This window comes from Pleurodeles waltl, chromosome 9 (assembly GCF_031143425.1).
Source record: "Pleurodeles waltl isolate 20211129_DDA chromosome 9, aPleWal1.hap1.20221129, whole genome shotgun sequence".
Lineage (NCBI taxonomy): Eukaryota > Metazoa > Chordata > Amphibia > Caudata > Salamandridae > Pleurodeles > Pleurodeles waltl.
Window position 1 is genome coordinate 297,678,052 of NC_090448.1, and position 25,030 is coordinate 297,703,081.

The window sequence follows — 25,030 nt, forward strand, 5'->3', positions numbered from 1 at the left end:
TTCAAAGTGCGACAATGATGTTAAAATTGCCAAAACATTCTGTCACCAATCTTCTTATAAAAGGTGTTAGAAACATGCACATATGAGGAGCAGTGAAGGTAACTCTCCGCAACCTAGGTAACAAAGGATGCACTGTCAAAAAACTGAGAATGCAGACCTTAGCCGTGTAATTAAAATACCCAAAGACATACTTAATCAATGCCAAATATATTTTGAAGCTTTATGTTTAAATAATTAAATGATTACAAAAAATGTAAACAGCAAGTGAATACCTGATTTGGGAGCGCTTAGGAAGATAGAATTTAAATTTGCAGGGTTGGTCCTTCCAGCAATTCAAATTTGAGGTGTAAAAACCGCTTTCCAAATGTTCAGGAAGCTTCTCCCATTAAAAAAATATATTCCTGGAAAGAATTGCTCTCGGTCGAAGAAAAATTCTGCTATATGATTTTTGTGGTATTACAAAAACATCTGCTCGGTTGCAAGATGCCTGCCCATTTCTATGAAAGCAATTCTTGTTATCAGAACATCTCCTTCACATAAATAAAATGCATCTCCGCAGTCCCAGCTGAGCGACTCATTCCCTTTGCAAGAAATTCTGATAAAACCATGACCTCGATAGGAACAGCAATTCTTGGTGCCAGCGGGTTCCCTCCCTGTGGAGCTCTTCCTAGTATAATGCGCAAACAGCGTCGCAAATCTATCACTTTTCATTAGTCAACTGCCCTGGATAATTTGTGATCTTCAGGCTTCACTCTTGCAAGGCATTGACGTAAGAGGTGAACAATACTGTTATTGTCAGCCGTCTTTGTCATCACCTCATGGTGAGTCACAGAAGCGGTTTTAGCTAATCAAGGACGGTGAACGTGCCAAGGAAAGAAGCAGTCACTGTTCCGAGAGGAGTATTAATACAAGGAGGACATTCATTATGAAATATTCTAATTAGCACGGGGAATAGAGAAGAGGCGATGACACCTGCAAGGTTGGATTGATTTGAAGGAACACATCCTTTTTGGAAATTGCGGTTCCAAAGATTTATCTGCCTATTGAGAAATAATGTTCTGCCGACCTTCCTGACCGCACAAAGCGTAGGGGGCATTTTTGTGATAGCAGGGGCACTCTGGTACCCTCGCTGATGGAGACACCCTAGCTGCCTGCTCTGTATTGTTTTGTCCTTGCCAACCCTTAAATGATATTACTACAAAAATGGCATGTTGAATATGACATTAAAGTTGAGGGGAGACTACTAACGTTATAGTGAAAGGGGGAGTCCGTTTACACATCTAGCACCGTGGTGGACAGCCAATGGAGTGCAGACTTTTGAAAAACAGAAACAAAATGTATAATTAAATGCAGAGCTTAATTTGACCTGGTTATTGAAGGGGGTCCCACTGGCACTCTTTTTGGGGGACCAGCACTTATATTTCCTCATCACACTTTTACTCAGAGAGAGAAAAATACAAGGAGGGGAAAGGAGGAGCAAGAGAAACCCGAAAATAACAGCGACAAAGATAAGAAGAAGGATGAAAAGAACCTGCACGAGTGAGTCAAGGGATCAGGGGTGTTGGTAGTGGATGAAAGAGGCATGTAATGGAATCAAGACTAAGCAGAATTCAGCATACCTGATATTCAATAGCGGTTGCCCAGGGTTTCTTAGTGTTGTGCCGAAAATAAACTTCAAGCTGCTTCATTGAAGTAAGCAGCTTTATTATCCAAGAAACGGCTACGTGGCATCCCTTCACCAGCCAGTCGGGTAACTGACAATTTCCAGAATGCCACAGCAGCTGTCAGTTCCAATGCTCAATCCACATTCCAAGAATTCCACCCATATTACTTTACAACACATCTTTCCCCCTTTAAACAGAAACAGAAAAAAAATAAAGGAAACAGAAAAGAAAAAACAAAGAAAATATTCAACAGTATCACATCACAAAGTCTTTCAAATATGCAGAAGTTCTGTGATTCCTCTGAGTTCTCCTAAACTGTGTGAACCCCCCATCCACTCTTGTATCCATTCCACTATTTGTCTCAGCAGCAACACTACTACAACTATTATGGATCAAAGACTCATCATCCATCAACATATAACTACTGCAACCCGCTTCCTCATTATAACTCTCGGCACCTGCACCACCATACTGCTCCTCAACCTTAACAGCATCAGCACCACCATACCTAGCCACCTTCCTCAAGTTCCACTTTTCTTCATTCTCCAGTATCATAAAAAAAACGATGCACCTCTCTCACTTTGAATGGGCCCCGAATATTTCTCCATCTACCTGCTCTGACCTTAATTTTCACCCAATCGCCTTTAAGAATCCTGTTGGCACCACGCAAAATAGAGGACCCACTCCTCCTCTCCTCTAACTCCTTTTCAACCTTACTATTCCTAGCACACAAATGCCCCCAAACCGAACAGTTATCCAACATAGTCCTCATCCACTCTGGTAACAGCCTTGTTCCTGCCTTTCTTCCTCTCATTAGCTCAAAAGGAACCTCTCCTGTGACAGTATTCCTTGTAGTAAAATGAGCCCAAACCATGTCAGACACCATTGATTCCACATTTTTACCATTCACCAATGCCATTTGAATTGCTCCCTTCACCAAACGATTAGCCCTCTCTACAATGCCATTGGCCCAGGGATTATACAGACTTGTGCGAGAATGCTTAATGCCTGAGCTATCCAAGAAACTTTTCATCTCTGTCGATACTAATTGAGTACCATTATTCGAGATGATCCTGCACGGATATCCTTTTCCCTAAAAATCACATCTAAGACCTTTATAGTAGACCACGTGGTGATATCCTTCATAAATTTCACCACCATCCATTTAGAATGGACATCCACCATAACTATGGCAAACTTCAACGGAGTACTCAAATGCGCCAACGGTTCTATGAAGTCGACACACACACACACTGTGCCACACCACACCTGGATTCTCTATGACACTCCCACAAGATTGACTGCCAATCCTTAATCTCGTCTTACTGTTTTCACACATGATGCACTTCTCCACCCATTCTTCCACATCAGCATCCATTCCTGGCCACCAAAAATTCTCTCTTAATCTCTTCTTAGTAAACGTCTGGCCCAAATGTCCTTCATGGGTCAACCTAAATAAATCTAACCACAAACACAAAGGGGGAATAAACTTGTCCCCTCTCAACAGCACCACATCTTCACACACCGACAATTCATCCAATACCTTCAAATACAGACGCGCAGCTGAACTCACACAACTCTCTCTCTTAGCACCACACTTCACCAATCCAACAACTTCACTTAAAACAACATCATCCCTCAAGCTTGACACCCATTTGTCCTTTGAAATAGCACCTCGCAGACACTCATCTTCAACACTTGCTACCACTTCACCACCATTCACACTTTCCAAATCCATTCCGCCCATATACTGAACAGGCAAATGAGACAAACAATCCGCCTGCACATTCCGCCAACCTGAAATATGTTCCACCACATACATGTACTCTTGCAAATGTGAGGCCAAGCTAGCTAGCCTTGTATAACCATTCCCAGCACCACCTGGTGCTAATAACTAAACCAATGGTTTATGATCAGTGCGCAGAATAATTGTTGTACCCCAAAAGAAGGTGCAAAAATATTCTAACGCCCAAGCAGCAGCCAAAGCTTCTCTCTCTATAACCAAATAGTTCCTTTCACTAGGAGTAACCGTTCTCAAAGCAAATTATACGGCTCTTTCTCCTCCAGCATGATTCTGAGCTAACACAGCACCTAACCCTATAGCACTTGCATCCACAGTGATAACAGACTTCCAGTTGAGATTAAGTGGTACCAAAACCCCAGCATTATACAGTTCTTCCTTGATGGTGTTAAAACAGAGCGTTTGTGCATCGCCCCAAACAAAGCTATTGTTTTTCTCAAGTAACTTTCTTAAATAATCAGTTTTGTCAGCAAAGTTTTGAATATATTTTGAATAATCTTCTATCAGATCAATAAATGATCTTAACTCGTCCTTGTTACTTGGCGGAGGAGCATTTCTGATGGCTCTTAATAAATCTTTTTTCGGTCTCACAACTTCCTTAGACAAAGTATGCCCCAAATACTCAATCTCTTCCACCAAGAATTTGCATTTTTCTCTCCTGAGAGAAAAGTCCTGCAACCTTAAGCCTATCAAACGCTTGTTTCAATGCAACATTATGGTGGTCATTACAACATTGGCGGTAAAAGCCGCTTACCGCCGTGCAGAAGACCGCTAACACACCGCCGCGGCCGCAGAATTCCACCACGGCCATTATGACCCAAAGGCCGGAATCCGCAAAATCTAGACACCCACACAAGTACCCCACACCGAAGGTCAGTGATAAACTGGCGATAAGAAATCCTCCGCCGTCACGCCAACACGAATACGCCCACACTATCACGACTCATGAATCCACGCGGCGGTCTTTCAACTGCGGTATTCCATTGGCGGTACACACCGCCGCACTCAAAATACACACACTTTTACAAAACACATCCACAATGGACAATTCAAAATACACACACCTGATATACATAGACACACCACTCCCACAAACCCAATACAATAAAAAACACACACCCACATTACCCACAAACCCCTACAACAACAATTGTGACAGAAGGCTAGAGAGAGACACAACCATCTACAAACGAGCATCCACAGGCACTCAACACCATAACCCACATAACATCCACTCACCTCACACAACACACCACTAAATATCACCCCACACATCACAACACACAATACCTCACACATCACCCACACCACCCCATGGCACCGCAAAGACACCCCAGGTTCTCTGAGGAGGAGATCAGGGTCATGGTGGAGGAAATCATCTGGGTAGAGCCACAGCTATTCAGATCACAGGTGCAGCACACCTCCATAGCTAGGAAGATGGAGCTATGGCGAAGAATCGTGGACAGGGTCAATGCAGTGGGACAGCACCTAAGAACTAGGGATGACATCAGGAAGGGGTGGAACGACCTACGGGGGAAGGTGCGTTCCGTGGTCTCAAGAAACCACATCGCGATATAGAGGACTGGGGCGGACCCCCACCTCCTCCCCCACAACTAACAAAATGGGAGAAGCAGGTCTTGGCTATTCTGCATCCTGAGGGCCTCGCAGGAGTAGCTGGAGGAATGGACTCTGGTAAGTCAAATCTTTCCTACTATATCCCCCACCCTACCTGCATGCCATCACATACCCGCACCCTCGCCCTCACCCCCATCACTCCTACTCCTCACACATGTCCCAATATCACAACCCACCCATCCCAAACCCAAGCCCTGCATGCAACACCAAAGCATGGACACCCATCACCAAAGCATGGCCACTGCACATACCCATACACCCCCCTAAACCATCATCACACAAGGTCCCACACAAGAATGCAAGCACTGGGGTACACAGTCACCCACCCATTGCACACCATGGCACACACAGATGTAATAAACATCCTTTTATACCCCTGAAGGACCCCTACCCAACGTCACCGGACAGGAGGGTCCACACATGTCCACACCACCAACAGAAGAGGCCCACAGTGATGACAGCAGCTCTGTCCAACTGGATCTAGATGACCAACCCGGCCCATCGGGGACCTTGGGACAGTCGGTTCCCCTCACACTGGCACAAGCCACTACAGGGCTTCCCCCCTCTGGAAACACCAGCACAGCACCTACCCAGCGGGCCCATACCTCTGTCCCCAGGACACGTCAATCAGCAGCGTGTGCACCACTACATGGAATCCAGGATAACCCACCACCCCAACAACACTAGGGACCTGGGGGCAGTGGCAGTGGGCACACGGTTCAGGGGACAGAGGCACAGGAACACAGGGGAACTGGGAGGGCTGCTGTGCAACAGGGGGAAGACAGGCCCACGTAACCCACTCTCCACGAGGCCCTCTCCAACATCATGGGAGCCTACCACCATTCCCAGGAGATGATGGCAACGGTACTGGCCAAGTTTCAGGAGACCCAGCGGCTGCAGGAGGAACAGTATATGGGCTTCAGGGAGGAACTCAAATCCATCAATTCCACCCTGGGCACCATTGTAGGGGTGCTGAAGGAACTCGTCAACACCAGGAGGGACACTGTGGCACAACAAGGGGCCCCTGACACTAGCCTGGACGATGAACTGCCCACCACCTCCGCCGGCGCTAGTGGACAGGAGCCACTGCCACAGGACCATGACACCAGCACCCCACCCCCTGCAGAGGGAGAACCACCCCGCAAACGGTCCCTGAGATCGAGGATAAAGACAGAGAACGATGCCAAGACCCCCGCCAAGAAATGAGACCACTCTGATTGTCATCCATTTGTCCCACCTTGTCACCCTGTCCATACTTAAACTGCCCCAGCTCCACTTCCTATGCCCCTTTGGACAATGCACCTGTGAGACTAATAGACTGGACTCTGCCATGGACATTCCTCCACCAGCACCCCTCACCATTTTACAACCCCCTCCAATATTGAGCACTTAAATAAACACCCTTACAGCACAAAACAATCTGGAGTCTGTCTGTGATTTCGAAATAGTGTATTAGCAATTACAGTGCCAAAATGCTCTTTCAAATGTAATGTCAACATACCTATGTCACACAGCTCTAGTCCATGAGGAAACAAACGAGATGTCACACAGTGGGACCCACATCTGTGAAATCGTAAGGGAAAGTGACAACTCAGTGACCATACACTGGGTGAAAATGACAGACAGTAGAGAGGTGGTAGATTTAAATTAGATGTAGCAGGCTGGTTTGTCTTCTTACCTGTGTCTCACTGGAAGTATTGCAGGATCACTGTGTTCCTGTTGTCGATGTCCTCGTCTTCTGCTTCCTCGTCCTCACTGTCCACAGGCTCCACAGCTGCCACAACACCTCCATCTGGACCATCCTCCTGCAGAAAAGGCACCGTCATCGCAAAGCCAAGTTGTGAAGCATACAGCAGGCCACGATGATCTGGCATACCTTCTTTGGTGAGTAGAATAGTGAGGAAATTCGATTTTTAATACGATCGTATCGACCCGCCATTTTGTGGCCCGCCGCCATTTTATGTTGCCTTCACTCAGGCAGCACAGCGAACGAAGTCCATTCTGCCTTTTCTGCTTATTCTGCAACATGGTGTTCAAAACAGCCTTCTGCCTCTATCTTTACAAGGCTGGTATTAAGGTCTGACCGAGTACACTAATCCCTGTCTGGTTTTCTAATCCTTGTTTCAACTATCTGTAGGCTCACACTATTCTCCGCCGATCTTATCTTATCGTCTGGCCTTTGCTGTCCTTTGCTAGTATTCTCTCATTTCACAACTGTCCTCCAAACGCACACAAACTTATCGCACCACATGCAACTTCGTTGTGGATCGGTTAATGAATTAGTTCAAGGGAGGGGTGACAAACACAGCTGGAGGGGAGGCAACCTTAAGTCACTTGATACTTTGTTTTCCAATTCCTTCTATTGGTGCTGTCTTGTTTTCCGACATTTCTATTGGCTCTGTTCTATCTTTACATTATTCTTACTGGCTCCTTTCTATGTGTTCTGGGAGTGTATGTAGTTAATAAATGGTTTTTATACGGTATATAAGATTGTGCGCCACAAAGTAAAGTGGCAGTCTCCTGAGAACATACCTTGTGTACTTCTTGGACAACTGTACTAGCTGCAGCTAATAAAATCTGATCTTTTACGCCTGACAGAGTGTCCTGTGTCTCTGTTAGTTGAGGCAGGTGAATCCAAGGAGATTTCAGGCGTACCCTGCGCCGCCAGGCCCATAAGGTTCTGGTTCTTCAACTGGCGCCCAACGTGGGGCGGCTTCAGCGGTACCGGTTCTGCCTGAAGGTCGTGAGGAACCCCGCAAGAAAATTCTGGAGGAATCGCGAGCCACGTCAAGCGACCCCTGTATGTCGAAGTGGTCCGAAGGTCTTTTTCAGCGCGGTTACTCCTTCCTGACGGCTACTGACGACTGCTGCCCTGACTGCCGCCCTGCCTTGGCCCTTTCTTTGATGATGTATGGTAAAGCGAGACGATAGACGGGCCTCTGTTGGTGTAAGAAGACATCCTTAGTTAAGTATTTGGTGGGTCGCGCCCACAAATTTTGGTCTTTGTTTTGTCCTTAGGTCCTTAGATTTGGCCATTGCAGTGGCCAAAGCCGAGGGGTAAGTGCATTTGTGCTGTGTAAACTAAAAGTTTTACCCCCTTGATGTTTGTGAACAGCCAGTAAAAATCGTGAGATGTCTGGTCTGACTAAGTTTGGAAAACTTTGTTGCTTTGGTTGTAATAGGGACTCCCAGCTTGAGGACTCCTGTCCGATTCCTTCGGTTGGAACTCCCACATATGAGCTCTATTCTAAACATGGTGTTGGTCCTATTGCCTTTAATAAGACATGGACCCGATATACAAAGAAAGATGGTGTTTTAAAATGGCCAGAAAATGGTAGTTTCGAAACTGATGTGCTAGATAATTTAGAAGCAACGTTATTTAAAAGAAAAGCCCGGCCGGCAATGTTTGACTCTTTTCGCCTTTGGCGTAAGGAAGCCAAACAGAGAGAAATTAAACAAGCGAAACGAGATAGGAAAACACAGGGAATGACGATTATACAGGCTGCTCAGCAATTCAAAGATGATGAAATAGATAATGCAATGGAAATTTCAGACAGACAGCATCGAATGGCAATAGATAAATGCTATCCGACGTTGCCTATCTCTTCCCTTGATAAGAGAAAAGATTTTGAGGAAGATCCCTTAATGTCCCACTTATTGAAATTGCCTCCGCCCTATGTACAAGGTGCTAATGCACCCCCGATGTTACAGCCTGTTCAGCCGCCAGTTGTGCTTCCGCCTGCTCCAGCTTTTCCACATTTGCCTCCTCAAGTATTGCCTATGCCAGCTTTGCCTTTAACTCCTTTGCCTTCTGCTCCTTTGGCAATTCCTAATGCTCCTTTAGTTAATTCACCTAATACCTTGTCCCCTATCCTTATGTCAAATTCTCCATCTATGCGTAAGCGATTTGCAGATACTGTCTCTGGTCTCTTATCACCTTTCTTTGAAGCTTTAAATGTGTCTCCAGCTTTTTCTCGAAGACAGTCTCGTAGTCAATTCCCAGACTCCGAAGAGCGAGAAAAATTGGACTCACTTGCTTGTAGATGGATCAAGAAGGGTCCCCAATATAGTACGTCTGATATTATGTCCACCTTTCTGCAATGGAATGCACCTACGCAGAGATATGTTTTTAAAGTTATGTGCGATACTCTCGCTAAAGAATGGGAGGATATGAATTTGGGTTCGGTCCCACAGGATCTGTTAGATGTTCAGGCTGACTTTGACAAAGGACTTATTGTGGGTCCTAAGGTTGAAAACGCTGTCAGAACACTTATTTCTTTCAGATCTCTATTGTTCTCACAGACTTTTCCTGATTCTGATCCTTCAGTTAGGACAGCACTGAAAAACTATCCCATGAGAGAGGTTTCTCCAATATGGAAGGAAGAAGTTGCAGCAGCAGGTGCTAATCCAGCTATTCCTGCGCATTTTCAGCGCATATGGGTACATGTCCCCTGGAAAAGGTCTGAAGTTTTAGCACTTAAACAGTCACTACCAGATCCACGCAAAAATCCTGCTGGTTACTATAAAGAGTTGTCGCAAACAGTTGATGCATGTACTATGAATCTAGCAGATATTGACATGTTGATGGGAAATGTAGTTCCACAGACAATATGGGCTAAAATTCGTAGAGAGGATCACGCTCAAGAATTAGGCGGCGATTGGAACGCTATTATTGCCGCAGATAGAGGTCAAGTAGGTGGTGCAAAGCCCGACGCTTTGATCTCAGAACTCCCTGGTAGGATTATTACATTAATGAAAACAATGATGCCTGCTTTGAGAGTTAATTGGGATAAGCTAGCAGCATGTAAACAAAAGAAAGATGAAAGTGTTTCCGATTTCTTTACCCGATTCGAGGAGACATTCATTGATCACAGTGGTCAAGATATGACTACAGAAGGGGGACAGCGATTATTTGTGGATAAGTTCGTATATAACTTGCTTCCTGAACTATCACACAAGCTAAAAGACTCCGAGAGTTCATGGGCAGTTTCTTCTTCCGCCCAGATATTGGCTACTGCGCAATATTATGAAAATAGAGACAAAGAAGAAAGGGAAAAACAAGAGAAAAAGACGAAAGAATTAAAAACTAAAGTTCTCTTGCAACAGGCTTATCCTCCTCGTTATGTTCAGCCTCAGTTTCAACAGCCTCCGCAGTTTCAGAGGTTGTATCAAAAGCCTGAACCATTCATTCCAAGACCTTTGCTAGGTCCCAATCAATGTGCTTATTGTAGGGAGGAAGGTCATTTTAAGAACAGTTGTCCGGCATTGTTGCAGCGTAATGGAGCAACATCTGCTTCACGAGGTCGTGGTGGTCCTCAGTCAGCAAATAGAGGTAGAGGTCGAGGTGTGTTAACCCAAGAGCAGCGTTCTTTTGTTCCTCCAAATTCCGGAAATTACTTTGACCAGCAAAATGTTAGGTCTACACAGTATTACAGTGAGGATCAGTATATTGAAGGAGGGAATGAAAGTCTTCATTTTGAATAGGACAGCCATGGACAAAGTAAGGGGGTTACGCCAATTCCAGTGGATCAGAATGGACCTTATGTTAATGTCACTACAATGGGTGTTTCAGAGCCATTTCTTTTAGATACTGGTGCCATGAGAAGCTCTATCATTCATTCTAAACTCCCTGGCGCACCTTTGTCTGGCTTAACGAATGTATCTGTAGGATTTTCTGGCGCCCCTGTTCACAATCCAGTTTCTTGCCCTTTGCCTGTTTCAATAGGCCCTTATGATTTAGAAGCTCCGCTTCTTCTGACGAATGGTTGTGGTGAAAATCTGTTGGGTTTAGATCTATTAAAAAGAATGCATGCTACGATATATTGTTCACCTTCTGGTGTATACCTCACTCTAGGACAGAAAATGACTAGTCCAATGTACTTATCAAAAGATCAATTCCCACCTGAATTGCTTTCTCTTCCCGAAACGCTTTGGGCTACGGGTCCGAATGACGTTGGTTGTCTTGAGATCCCACCTTATGTTGTTACTCTCAAGCCCAATGCTGAAATGCCACGTATTCCGCAATACAGAATCTCTACTGAAGGTGAGAAAGCACTTCTGGAAATTGTCCATGATTTGATTCAGAAGGGTGTGGTTGAGGAAACGAGAGGAAATACATGTAACAGTCCTGTTCTTCCGGTTCTTAAACGCACTGATCCTTCTCAGCCTCCTGTTTATCGTTTTGTAATTGATCTTCGGGAGGTAAACAAGATTGTCGTACCGCAGTTTCCTGTAGTCCCAGATATCACTGCTCTGTTGACGATGATACCTTCTACAGCGACTTGGTTTTCAGTTATTGATCTAAAGAATGCTTTCTTTAGTATTCCCATCGCCGAAGAGAGTAGAGATATTTTTGGTTTTTCCCTCGGAGGCCGAAGCTTCCGGTTTAAACGCGCACCTCAAGGTTATTGTGAAAGTCCCTCTATTTACAGTCAAGCTCTAAAATGTCATCTTGATGCCTTTACCTTACCGTCCGGTGCCGCTCTCATTCAGTACATGGATGACTTATTAGTTGCCGCTGATTCAGAGGAGATTTGCAAAAACGTGACCGTTGCACTGTTGCGTCATTTGTTTGATCTGAATCACAAGGTTTCTCCTTCTAAATTACAATATGTCTGTCGCGAGGTGACTTATTTGGGTCATCTCTTGTCAAAGGAGGGACGACGATTGACCCCCGAACGAATTCAGGCAATTGCACAAATGTCAGTGCCATCCACACAAAGAGAGGTACGTGCCTTTTTGGGCATTACTTCTTATTGTAGACAGTGGATTCCGAGTTTCTCTTTATTGGCTAAACCGCTGTTGGCGCTAACTTTAAAAGATACGCCTCAGCCTCTTCCGTGGACTGACGAATGTCAGAAGAGTTTTACTGATTTGCGTATTGCTTTGTGTTCTGCTCCTGTATTGGGTACTCCTGATTACAGTAAGCCCTTTACGCTCTATGTCCACGAAAGAGAGGGTTGTGCATTGTCAGTCTTAACGCAGCGCTTTGGAGATCAACAGCGACCATGCGCATATTTCTCAGCTACGTTAGATCCAGTAGCTAAAGCATTGCCTAGTTGTCTTAAGGCGACAGCGGCAGCAGCAATTTCTATTCGACAGTCTGCTGGAGTAGTGCTAGATAATACTCTCATTGTTATGGTGCCACATGCAGTGGATACTTTACTAAATAGGACAAAAACGCAGCATCTTACGAGTGCTCGGTTGTCCGGATATGAGCTGACGCTTTTGGCTAGTCACATACACATCAAACGATGTAATACCCTGAATCCAGCTACTTTGTTGCCTCTTCCAGAAGAGAGAGATGTCTCTGAACAGCATGATTGTTTTCTCCGTACTGAAGAAGAGACTAAGGGTAGAATTGACCTAAAAGACACGCCATTAGTGAATCCAGATGGAACACTATGGGTAGATGGTTCTTGTTTCAAGCTCCCGAATGGAGATACAGTTTCAGCCTACGCTATTACTACTTTGCATACGACTGTGGAGACAGCACGCATTAGACATAATTCAGCTCAGGCAGCTGAATTGATAGCCTTAACTAGAGCGTGTGTGTTATCCAAAGGAAAAAGAGTAAACGTGTACACTGATAGCCAATACGCTTTTGGTGTAGCGTTTAACTTTGGGCGCTTATGGAAGGAAAGAGGATTCTTTACTTCCCATGGTACTAAGATACAACATGGTCAATTAGTGACTGAACTTCTTGAGTCACTTACAATGCCTACTCAGATAGCGATCGTGAAGTGTAGTGCACACAAAAAGATTGTGGACGATGTTGGTCGAGGAAATGCATTTGCAGATGAGGTAGCGAAAAAGACAGCCAGAGACGACACAAGTCGAATGTATGTTGCAGGTCCCGCAAACTGCGTAAGAGAAAAGGGAATGTGTGAAGATACAGTAGAGAGTGTGAAATCAATTCAAGGAGAGGCTACGGAGAATGAGTTGAGAAAGTGGAAGGAAAGTACAGGAATGTTAGATGAGATGGGATGTTGGGTTGAATTATCAGAACATCAACGTTGGCTGTTACCAGATGCTTATGTACTACCTGTAGTTACTATGGCACATGGTCCAGCTCACCTAAGTGCAAAAGGAATATGTAAACTTCTGGCTCCAGTGTGGCAAAATGAGGGGATCCCAAAGTGTGCAAATAATGTAGTAAAACATTGTATTGTTTGCTTGATGTACAATCCGGGAAAGGGAACCCCAACTCCAGCAGGTCATTTTGCTCCTCCAACATATCCATTTGAGGTGTTGCAGATCGATTATATTCACATGGAACGATGCAACAACCTCAAATATGTTCTGGTGGTAGTATGTGCTTTTTCTAGATGGGTAGAAGCCTACCCTCTGAAGGACAATACTGCTTTATCAACTGCCAAAATACTTTTGAAAGAATTCTTCCCTAGGTTTGGTTTGCCGCGCATTGTCTGGAGTGACAATGGGAGCGAATTTGTGGGTCAAGTCATGCAAAAAGTTTGTGCAGGTCTTGGCATAAAACAGAAGTTCCACGCGGCGAATCACCCACAGTCGGCTGGTTTAGTAGAATGCTACAATGGAACCTTGAAGCTTAAAATTGCTAAGGTGCAAGCTAGCACAGGACTTAATTGGCCTGATGCTTTACCATTGGCTCTTCTGTCCACCAGAACAGCAGTACACTCTCGTTTGGGGCTTAGCCCTTACGAAGTGATATTTGGTCGCCCAGCTAATGTATGGGGAGTTCCTCGCCCTAAGAAATACTCAGACTTGCCATACCCGATGTTGATTGACTACTTGCATGACCTTACAACTAAATTGCGTGTTCTTCATCAACAGGTTCAGAGTGCTCTACCAGAGGCTTCCACAGACCCAGGTCATTCCATCCGACCAGGTGACTGGGTCTGCACGAAAAATTTCCAACGACAGAGAAATTTGGAGCCCAGATGGAGAGAGCCACGCCTGGTTCTTTTGACCACAAGAACAGCAGTTAAAGTCGAAGGAAAGAAAAACTGGGTGCATGCCGTGCACTGCAAGAAAGTGCCTTTGCCCTTGCCTTTCGATCAGTGGGTCCGTAGAGGCATCAGTGACTCTGAAAGTAAGAAAGTTCCGCAATTTGTACCATTCAGTGATGCGCGTCTAATTGGAACACTTTCTGAGAAAGAGGACGACGACATCCTTCAAGAAGCAATACCATCGCATCGTCGCTTGAACATGACAAATCCAGGAACATTGTTTCAAAACCAGACTGCCTCTGGACAGGAACGCTATAATTTGAGACCAAGACCAAAGAACTTGTAAATTTCTCTCCTATGTAGTACTCTATCCCGGTTGCAGGGTCACGGTAGGAGTCTTAGTTACGACCTGAGTAAGTGGCAATAGGCCTGCAGGACCTCACAGTGTCATAGGACGGTAGATAATCGTGACTACAGTGATTGAGGAAGATTGCCGTGAGTATCCACTTAGAAAGATGGAGGCTACATTAGATAAAAGAGAAAATAAAAATGTAAAGAATAATTGTAAAGGAATATGTAGTCGTTGTAGTATTGCTCTATGCGTCATTATATTGTCGTGTATTCTTTTGGCATCTGTAAACTGGATCATTATTACTCTGCAGCAAAAAGTTGTCTCTTCTCCTACCTCTACATCTTCTTCTACTATCTCTCCGCACCTATTTCACACTCTTCCCCAGCATGAACTCATCAGAAGAACTGAATACTTTAACAATTCCTTCGTCCAGTTGTTACATCAACATCAGTTAGTGATCAATACAACTGACTGTTGGGTGTGTGGACTCATACCACATACGGTAGAAAAAGGAATGCCATATTTAGTTCTTCCATTCTCCTATGAAGGTTCCGCTTGGGCTTATTTTGTCATTTTCAATAATGCATATCAAAGTAAAATTAAACAACCTGTCAGTTCACATAGTGTTGGTTCAGATTTCAGTCATAGTTTATTGATAAGGGGAATGGTAGCTATGGCTAAAATCATGGAAAAAAGTGAAGCTTCCATAGATGAAAGAAAAGCATATACCAATTGGAACATAACTAATTACATTTCCAGCCTCAATGATAAGGTTAAGCAAGGAAAATCTCCTCCGATACGGGTCATACCCCAACAAGGAAATTTCTGTCTGCAAATAAATGGTAGAACTCCAAACACCGGACAAAGAGAAAGTTTATGTTCCCATACATATGTTTATTCAGCCTTGAATTCACTGCCGTTAGTACCATCTCAAGGTACATACTTCGTTTGCCACGATAGGGCTTATACATGGTTGCCAGCTGATTTCTCTGGTACTTGTTATATAGCCTTTCTTCTTCCCCCTACATACACCGCTCCTGCGAACCATCATAAAAATAGATATGGCAGAGGGATTGTGGATTCGAAAGACACAGCAGGACAAGAGGGAGGAGATTTCCTCAAAGGATTTCTTCCCTTCTGGGGTCCAATGGCCAACAGCAGAAATATAAGGCAATTGGTTCGTGTCGTAGAAACCACCATAGACATCACTGTAGGAGCTTTAAGTAACATTACAGCTGAACTACAGGCTGATCGTCTTATGACCTTGCAGAACCGTGTTGCCTTAGACTTTGTTCTTGCGGACCGTGGTGGAGTATGCAAATTGATCGGATCAAGTTGCTGTATTTTCATACCTAATGACGCTCCGACAGTATACCAAGCTATCTCTAAGTTACACATAATCTCCGAGTCGATTCATCAGGACGAAGGAGATTGGTCCTTTTCAGAGTGGTTTTGGGAATTACTGTCCAAATGGGGTTGGAAGGTATTGACATTCTTTGGAGTAATTTTAGCTTTTATATTCTCTTGTTGTCTTTGTATGCACTGCGGTCCTGCCATCTGCAACCTATGTGCTACTGCATGTATTCCCAAACCCAAGTCACAAAGAGCAGAGAATATCAAAATGATGGTACAGCAACAGCTTGATGACCTCATGGCCATAGACATCGACTCAGATTAACATGAGTTTGTGAATCTTGCCTGAGTTCTGGCAAAAGGAGGGTCTGAGGAAATTCGATTTTTAATACGATCGTATCGACCCGCCATTTTGTGGCCCGCCGCCATTTTATGTTGCCTTCACTCAGGCAGCACAGCGAACGAAGTCCATTCTGCCTTTTCTGCTTATTCTGCAACATGGTGTTCAAAACAGCCTTCTGCCTCTATCTTTACAAGGCTGGTATTAAGGTCTGACCGAGTACACTAATCCCTGTCTGGTTTTCTAATCCTTGTTTCAACTATCTGTAGGCTCACACTATTCTCCGCCGATCTTATCTTATCGTCTGGCCTTCGCTGTCCTTTGCTAGTATTCTCTCATTTCACAACTGTCCTCCAAACGCACACAAACTTATCGCACCACATGCAACTTCGTTGTGGATCGGTTAATGACTTAGTTCAAGGGAGGGGTGACAAACACAGCTGGAGGGGAGGCAACCTTAAGTCACTTGATACTTTGTTTTCCAATTCCTTCTATTGGTGCTGTCTTGTTTTCCGACATTTCTATTGGCTCTGTTCTATCTTTACATTATTCTTACTGGCTCCTTTCTATGTGTTCTGGGAGTGTATGTAGTTAATAAATGGTTTTTATACGGTATATAAGATTGTGCGCCACAAAGTAAAGTGGCAGTCTCCTGAGAACATACCTTGTGTACTTCTTGGACAACTGTACTAGCTGCAGCTAATAAAATCTGATCTTTTACGCCTGACAGAGTGTCCCGTGTCTCTGTTAGTTGAGGCAGGTGAATCCAAGGAGATTTCAGGCGTACCCTGCGCCGCCAGGCCCATAAGGTTCTGGTTCTTCAATAGGGAACCACCTGTCATATGGAGGCAACGGAACCTGGCCTTCAGGAGGCCGAAGGTCAGCTCTATAATCCTCCTAGTTCGCTCCTGGGCCTCATTGTAGCGTTCCTCTGCGCTTGTCCTGGGATTCCTCACTGGGATCAGTAGCCATGATAGGTTGGGGTAACCAGAGTCACCTGCAAATGTCGAGGGACAACTGTTTGACACACACTAACTCATAGGGACATCCACAGACCCAGACAACTATTCCCACTGAATTGGGTCCATGTGCTCACCTAATAGCCACACCTGGTGCCTCTGGAGTTGCCCCATCACATAAGGGATGCTGCTATTCCGCAGGATGTAAGCGCCATGCACTGAGCCAGGAAATTTTGCATTAACATGGGAGATGTACTGGTCTGCCAAACACACCATCTGCACATTCATAGAATGGTAACTCTTCCGGTTTCTGTACACCTGTTCACTCCTGCGGGGGGGATCAAGGCCACATGTGTCCCATCAGTGGCACCTATGATGTTGGGGATATGTCCCAGGACATATAAATTACCTTTCACTGTAGGCAAATCCTCCACCTGAGGGAAAATGATGTAGCTCCGCATGTGTTTCAGCAGGGCAGACAACAGTCTGGACAACACGTTGGAAAACATAGGCTGGGACATCCCTGATGCTATGGCCACTGTTGTTTGAAAAGACCCACTTGCTAGGAAATGGAGTACTGACAGCAACTTCACTTGAGGGGGGATTCCTGTGGGATGGCGGATACCTGACATCAGGTCTGGCTCCAACTGGGCACACAGTTCCTGGATTGTGGCATGATCAAGCCTGTAGGTGATGATCACATGTCTTTCCTCCATTGTCGACAGGTCCACCAGCGGTCTGTACACCGGAGGATGCCGCCATCTCCTCACATGCACCAGCGGACGGTGCCTATGGAGGAGAACAGCGAGCAGAGAGTCAACCAACTCTGAGGTACGTAAACACAACTTACTCTGAAAATATTCAGAAATCGAATTTTGCCTGTAATAGTGTTGCAGCAAGGCCTAAGTATGTGTGACGCAGTCAAAAATAAAGCAATGTGGGCCCCTGAAATGGCGGCTGCCTGACCTGTAAGGTGGGACAAGGGGATATGAGGTAACTGCGCTGGCGTTGTACACTGTCGCGGTAGGCAGTTGAAGACCACGGCGCAATTCTGCATTGGTTAACATTGGACCCTTTGGAGCCAGGAGCCAATGACGATGTACGCCGGCGGTGACGGTACGCACCGCCGCGGACTTGACCGCCATTTTCTCTCTGTTCAATCACTCGATACCTGATCTTCGACAGAAGAGGACCTACATTGCAAGTGCTGCTGTGACCTCAGTCTGGAAGAGATAATGGCTTGTGTGTCTGGGTAAAGGGCCCCTGCCTTCAGCACCGAGGAGTTGGAGAAACTCGTGGATGTGGTCCTCCCCCAGTACACGCTACTCTACGGTCCTCCAGACAAACAGGTAAATACACTGTGAGCATGCTGTATGGGCAATGCCTTTGTGGAGTGGGTGGATGAAAGATAGGGGGGGGGGTGAGAATGAGGCGTGCATGAAACGATGGTGAGTGCATGTGCGTCATGGCAAGGGTAGGGATGCGGTCCAATGACTGTGACAGTGCAGTTGGTAATTGCTACTCTTTTTCCCCTGGACAATTCCTGTAGGTCAGCACCCACCAGAAGAAGGACATCTGGGATGCCATCGCCAAGGAAGTCCGGGCCCTGGGGGTCTACCACAGACAGAGCACCCACTGCTGGAAAAGATGGGAGGACATTCGCCACTGGAGCAAGAAGACGGCAGAGGCCCAGCTGGGGATGGCCTCCCAACGTGGGAGGGGTGCCCGTCGCACCATGACCTCCCTGATGTTCAGGATCCTGGCGGTGGCGAACCCGGAGTTGGATGGGCGCTTGAGGGCATCACAGCAGCCACAAGGGGGTGAGTACACTCTCATTCTGCTGATTCAGCGCGCATTGTAGGTGTCTGGGTGGGGGAGGTGTGCTGTGGGTTCTCTTAGGCCAGGGCGAGTTTGGTAGTTAAGTTCCCTTCTTCAGGCAGGCCCTGTGGCACCCTACCCCACTTGTGTACAGTGCCAACTACACCTAGTCAGGCTCCTGTGACATCCATGTGTGCAGAAATCGGCCATAGCCTTGTAAGCCGTTGTCCCAGGGATTGAATAGTAGTGCAGGGGGCATCTGTGTCTGTCGTGTCCGCCAACGCTAGCGGTATTGCATGCACTCAACATGTCTTTCCTCTGTCTTCCCCCCCCCTTTTTGTGGTCTCCCTGTTTTTGTGTGCATTAGCATCATCAGGCGGAGGAGCAGTGGCACCGGAGCAGAAGGGAACTGCATCCCACATGGCCCTGGAGGGCGAGACTACGGACTCCGAAGTCACCAGTGGGACGGAGGGCAAGGGGAGCTCGACGGCGGGGACAGGAGCTGACACCAGCAAGACGGACTCCTCCTCGGATGGGAGCTCCCTTGCGATGGCAGCACCATCTGTGCCCCCGCATCTACAGGTACAGCCGCCACCCCCCCACCAGCACTGCCCTCCCAGCAGCCCCTCAGCTTTTGCCCCGTGCCCGCTCACCCAGGAGGGTGGGCATCACCTTCGCCCCAGGCACCGCAGGCCCTGCCCCAGTCACCCATGCTGCCCTCAGTGAGGAGGCCATTGACCTCCTCAGGTCCCTCACTGTTGGGCAGTCTACTATTTTGAATGCCATCCAGGGTGTAGAGAGGCAGTTGCAACAAACCAATGCATTCCTGGAGGGCATTCACTCTGGTCAGGCAGCCCTTCAGCGAGCTTTTGAGACTCTGGCCTCAGCACTGATGGCAGCCATTGTCCCTGTCTCTAGCCTCCCCCCTCCATCTTCCTCCACCCAGACCCACACCCCTGTACCTCAGCATATCCCAAGCACACCATCAGACCAGCATGCACACACCTCAACACACAAGGGATGCTCTGGCAAGCATAAGCACCACACATCCCACAGGCATTCACGCAAGCATCACACACATGCAGACACACCAACATCCACTGCCTCCACTGTGTCCCCTTCCTCCTCGTCTCCCTCCTCCCTCCCTTTCTCGTCTCCAATCACACCTGCATGCACTACATCCTCAGCCACTACGTCCATCACCAGCACACACACCATCACACCCCGCTCACGTGCAGTCACCACCCCCACTACCATTCACACATTCCCTGTGTCCTCTCCCAGTGTGTCTGTGAGGCCACCTCCCAAGGTACACAAATGCAGCCACACACCCACCCAAGAGCCATCCAACTCACAACAGCATCCAGCCCATGCACCTTCACCCAAAGTCACCAAACGTACACCTCCTACAACCACAACCTCTTCCTCCACTCCCAAACCCCCTCCATCTACCTGTCGCAGTGTTCTTAAGAAACTTTTCCTGTCCAACGTTGACCTCTTTCCCTCACCTCCCCCACCCCTTCAGTCTCCTAGGGCCCGACTCTCCAGGTCCCAACCTAGCACCTCAGCCACAACATCGGCGGCACCAGTGGTGCCAGTAGTCACCGGATTATGGAGTGCACCAGGCAGCAGGGCAGCCAGTGTGGCATGGAGCCACAGCACGGACAGTCCCCCACCTGTCAAGCATCAAAAGATGGCCAGTGCCCGCCGGGAGAGGGGAAAGAAATCAGCCACCAAAGCCGCTCCCAAGGGTCCAGTTGGGAGTGTGGAGACAGCTGCGACACCATTCAAGGTGGGGAAGGGGCACAGTAAAACCGGCAAGCCTGGGAAGATCAGCACAGCGGACAAGACCGCCAGCAGCCCCGCTGCCACAGACAGGACCGCCAGCAGCAGCCACACTGCCCAGGAGAAGACCGCCAGCAGCAGCCACACTGCCCAGGAGAAGACCGCCAGCAGCAGCCCTGCTGCCCAGTAGACAACTGCCAGCAGCCCCGCAGGCCAGGACAAGACCGCCACCAGCTGAACCGCTGCCAAGGACACCGCTGCCAGCAGCCCCGCAGGCCAGGACAAGACCGCCACCAGCTGAACCGCTACCAAGGACACCGCCGGCACAAGCACCGCAGGACAAGACCGCCACCAGCTGAACCGCTGCCAAGGACACCGCCGCCAAGGACACCGCCGTCACAAGCACCGCTGCCAAGGACACCGCCGCCACCAGCACCGCAGCACAGGACAAGACCACCACAAGCACCGCTGAACAGGACACCGCCGCCATCAGCACCACAGGCCAATGAGCACTCTGATGCTACTGAGACCGCCACAAGCAGGATGAAGCACTCTGGGCACAAAGCCCCCTCCAGAACCAGTGGAGAAGAGCATCCACTACCTCTGTCCTTGGCAGGATGAAGCACTCTGGGCACAAAGCCCCCTCCAGGACCAGTGGAGATTTACATCCACTACATCTGTCCTTGGCAGGATGAAGCACTCTGGGCACTAAGCCCCCTCCAGAACCAGTGGAGAATGTTATCCACTTGAGAGACTGTGGCTTTGCACTCCCCAGGATTGAACAGTGGGCAACCCACCCACTGTAGAGACTTGTGAGACTGTGGCTTTGCACTCCCCAGGATTGAACAGTGGGCAAGCCACCCACTGTAGAGACTTGTGAGACTGTGGCTTTGCACTCCCCAGGATTGAACAGTGGGCAACCCACCCACTGTAGAGACTTGTGAGACTGTGGCTTTGCACTACCCAGGACTGAACAGTGGGCAAACCACCCACTGTAGAGACTTGTGAGACTGTGGCTTTGCACTCCCCAGGATGCAGCAGTGGGCATGGAGCCCCCTCATGGATCTGGCGTCGTGCACTCAACCGGCTGAGGTGCCCCCCCTTCCCTTACCCCTGAGGTGCCTGATTTATTTCCAACTGATGCCCCTACAGTGTTCTCTCCGTCTTGTTCGGGTATTGAGTGTGGGCCTCGACCATGCCTTTTGGGCCCAGTGATCCAAAGACTATGATGGTGGAATCCCCTGGACTTGTGTTCTTGGTGTATATAATTGTATATAGTATAAATGTATATATTTGTAAATATTTTTGATGTAGGTAATTGAATATATCTCAATTATTCGTCTCATTTCCTTTTGTCCTTGCATTCTTCCAGGGGGGTTGGAGGGTGTAACTGTTATGTGTCAATATGTATTAGCGTGTGTGTTGTAGTGGGTGAGGTGGGGGTGGGGGTGTTGCATGTGTGTGTCACTGTTTTTTCCCTGCCCCCTCCCCTGTGTCGTAGGTGCAGTACTCACCGTTGTCTTCGCCGCCGGCGTTCGTGCTCCTTGTAGAGGAGCAGGAAGATAAAGGCTGGCAGAATCTGGAGCTCTGGTTCCATGGCGTCCTGATTCCTTGTGGGGTGTGTAGAGGTGAGCGTTTTCCCTTCGAAGTCCTGCTTCCGCCGTGTTTTTGTTCGTGGTGAATCCGCCCCGGAAAAGGTGGCGGATTGGTGGGTTGTAATAGTGTGGGCGGTACATTGTCCTCCGCCTGTCTGTTGGCGGTTACCGCCACGGTGTTTGTTTGTACCGCCGTGGTGGTCGGAGTGTTAAAGTGGCTGTCTATGTTGGCAGTTTCCGCCACGGTCGTAATTCAATTTTTTTCTACCGCCGACCTGTTGGCGGTTTTACCGCCGCTTTAACACCGACCGCCAGGGTTGTAATGACCCCCTATATCTTTGGATAGTTTCCCCAAACACAAGAATATCATCTTGGAAGAAAATGACATTGTCCACCTCTTTGAAAACACATGACATCATTCTCTGGAACACACTGGCAGGTGATGATAAACCAAAAGGCACACTGTTAAATTGAAAAGTGTCCTCGACATTATGAAAGCTGTGAGTTTTTTTAAATCCAGATGCAATTTAATCTGATGGTATGCACATTTTAAGTCAAGTTTACTAAAATAACACCCACCCCTTTAACAACAACATTTCGTTGATATTCGGTAGAGGAAAGGTGTCCCCCACTATATTGTGATTCACACTGCGTAGATCAACACAAAACCTCAGGCTCCCATCAGATGTTTTCGTGATGACCTCAGGCGAAATCCACTCAGAGCTCTCCACTGGCTCAATAATGCCCTTGGAAACCATGTCTTCAATTAGGTGCTTCACTTCACTTCTCAGTGTGACAGGAACTCTTCTTAAAGTGTGCTGCATGGGGACTGCATTTTCCTTTAACACAATTTTGTGCACATAACCTTTTAGAGCCCTACTTTTCCTGAAAAAAACTTCAAATGCTGCCTCAATAATGTCATCAATGGACAAATCCTTCACAACCATAACCTAAGAAAGGGTTATTGGGTTGATCACAATATGCAGATCAAATTGGTGTTGCCATCCAAGAATGCGAGGGAGGTCCAGATTCAGCAACATACACTTTGCCACTGACAGATCTGTCTTGAAAAGATATGTTTGCGACCATGTACCCAATGATATCAATTTGCTCCCCTTGGTAACCACCTAGATTTATGTCCTTAGGCAACAATGTGGCACCGGGCCATTCACGATTTACCATACTCTTAGGCAAGATGGTATACAGTGATCCTGAGTCCACCATGAGGTGGACCACCCTTTCATTAAAAACGAAATTCGACTTGGGTCTGGAACATCTGGCCAAGTCACTATGTGGATCTCCTATACATAAAATTCTGTCTTCACCAGACTCCTGTTGAACATCCAAATTGGACTGATCCTGTATCATCGCCACTTTGCTTGATGAAGCTCTGCACACTTTCGCAAAATTACCTTTCCGGCTACATTTTCTGCACTCCTTACCCCATGCAACACAACCCTTAAAATCTGCATTGTGTGCACTGCTGCCACACCTGAAGCACGCTTTCGGATTGAACCTGTGGTTATACTTGGATTTGTTATGATTAGTATAATGTCCACTATCAAGTGGTTCTTTTTTCTTTTTAACGAACATGACCTCACTGTTGAAAGTATCTTTCTTCCCCAACTCCTTCATGTAAAACTCCGATTGCTCTACCACTTTCGCAATTTCAATTGCATCCTTAAGGGAAGGATTTTTTGTTGCCCACAAGCGTTCCTGTATCTTCTTTCTTTTGCACTGAACAATTAGCTGGTCCCTTATAATTTCATCAGTCATGACAGTTAGGTTGCCCTCTGTCCAAGCAAGAACCCTCACTCTAGTCAGGGTAAGTCACACACAATCCAAAATCAGCCTGTGCTCACCCTCCGGTAGCTTGGCACGAGCAGTCAGGCTTAACTTAGAAGGCAATGTGTAAAGTATTTGTGCAATAAATCATACGACACCATAGCATAACACCACAAAAATACACCACACAGTATTTAGAAAAATATATAATATTTATCTGGGTATCTTCAGGTCAAAACGATCAAAGTTGCAATATGAATTTGTAAAGATATCACTGAAAAGTGATATAAAGTGTCTTAAGTCTTTAGAAAGTAAACAGAGTCTCTTTCAAACACAAAGTACCTGGTTTCTGGTGGAAAATCTCCTCAGAGGGCCACAAAGGAAGAGGTGCGTGGAAAAAGGGTGTGTGCGTCGATTTCTCCCCAGCACACACGGACTTGCGTCGTTATTTTCCACGCGGGGAAGTCGGGCGTCGTTTTCCGGCGCGCGGACAGTCTCTTTCTGTGGGTCGCGGGGATTACCAGATGTCCCGGGTCTGTGCGTGGATTTTCCTGCTTGTTTTCCGGCTGCGCGTCGTTCTGCGGGGCTGCGCGTCGAAGTTTCGATCTCACGGCAGGCGTCGCGTCGATTTCTCCTGCGGAGTTGGGCGGCGTTGTCCTTGCGAGGCCGTGCGTCAAAGTTTTGATCTCACGGCAGGCGTCGCGTCGATTTCTCCTGCGGAGTCGGGTGGCGTTGTCCTTGCGAGGCCGTGCGTCAAAGTTTTGATCTCACGACAGGCGTCGCGTCGATTTCTCCTGCGGAGTCGGGCGGCGTTGTCCTTGCGAGGCCGTGCGTCAAAGTTTTGGTCGTCCCGAAGGCGTCGCGTTGATCAGCGTCGGTGTGCAGCGTTTTTCTTGCCGCGGAACAAGCTGTGCGTCGAAAAGTTCGGCGCACGGAGCGTCCAAGAGGAAGAGTGAAGTCTTTTTGGTCCTGAGACTTCAGGGAACAGGAGGCAAGCTCTACCCAAGCCCTTGGAG

General features: G+C 47.2%; 1 protein-coding gene across 4 annotated transcripts in view; it reads left to right on the forward strand.

Moving 5' to 3' along the window:
- Positions 1-25,030, forward strand: part of LOC138258610 (uncharacterized) — a 251,862-nt gene that overhangs the window by 108,714 nt on the left and 118,118 nt on the right. Inside the window, exon 4 of one of the 4 annotated variants that reach the window (XM_069205958.1) lies at positions 13,912-14,867. The exons of the other annotated variants lie outside the window; for them this stretch is intronic. Within the exon in view, the coding sequence (XP_069062059.1) occupies positions 13,912-14,373 (462 nt within the window). The 3' untranslated portion in view covers positions 14,374-14,867. Of the gene's footprint in view, positions 1-13,911; positions 14,868-25,030 lie in introns of those variants that run through there. 4 annotated transcript variants of the gene reach the window in all.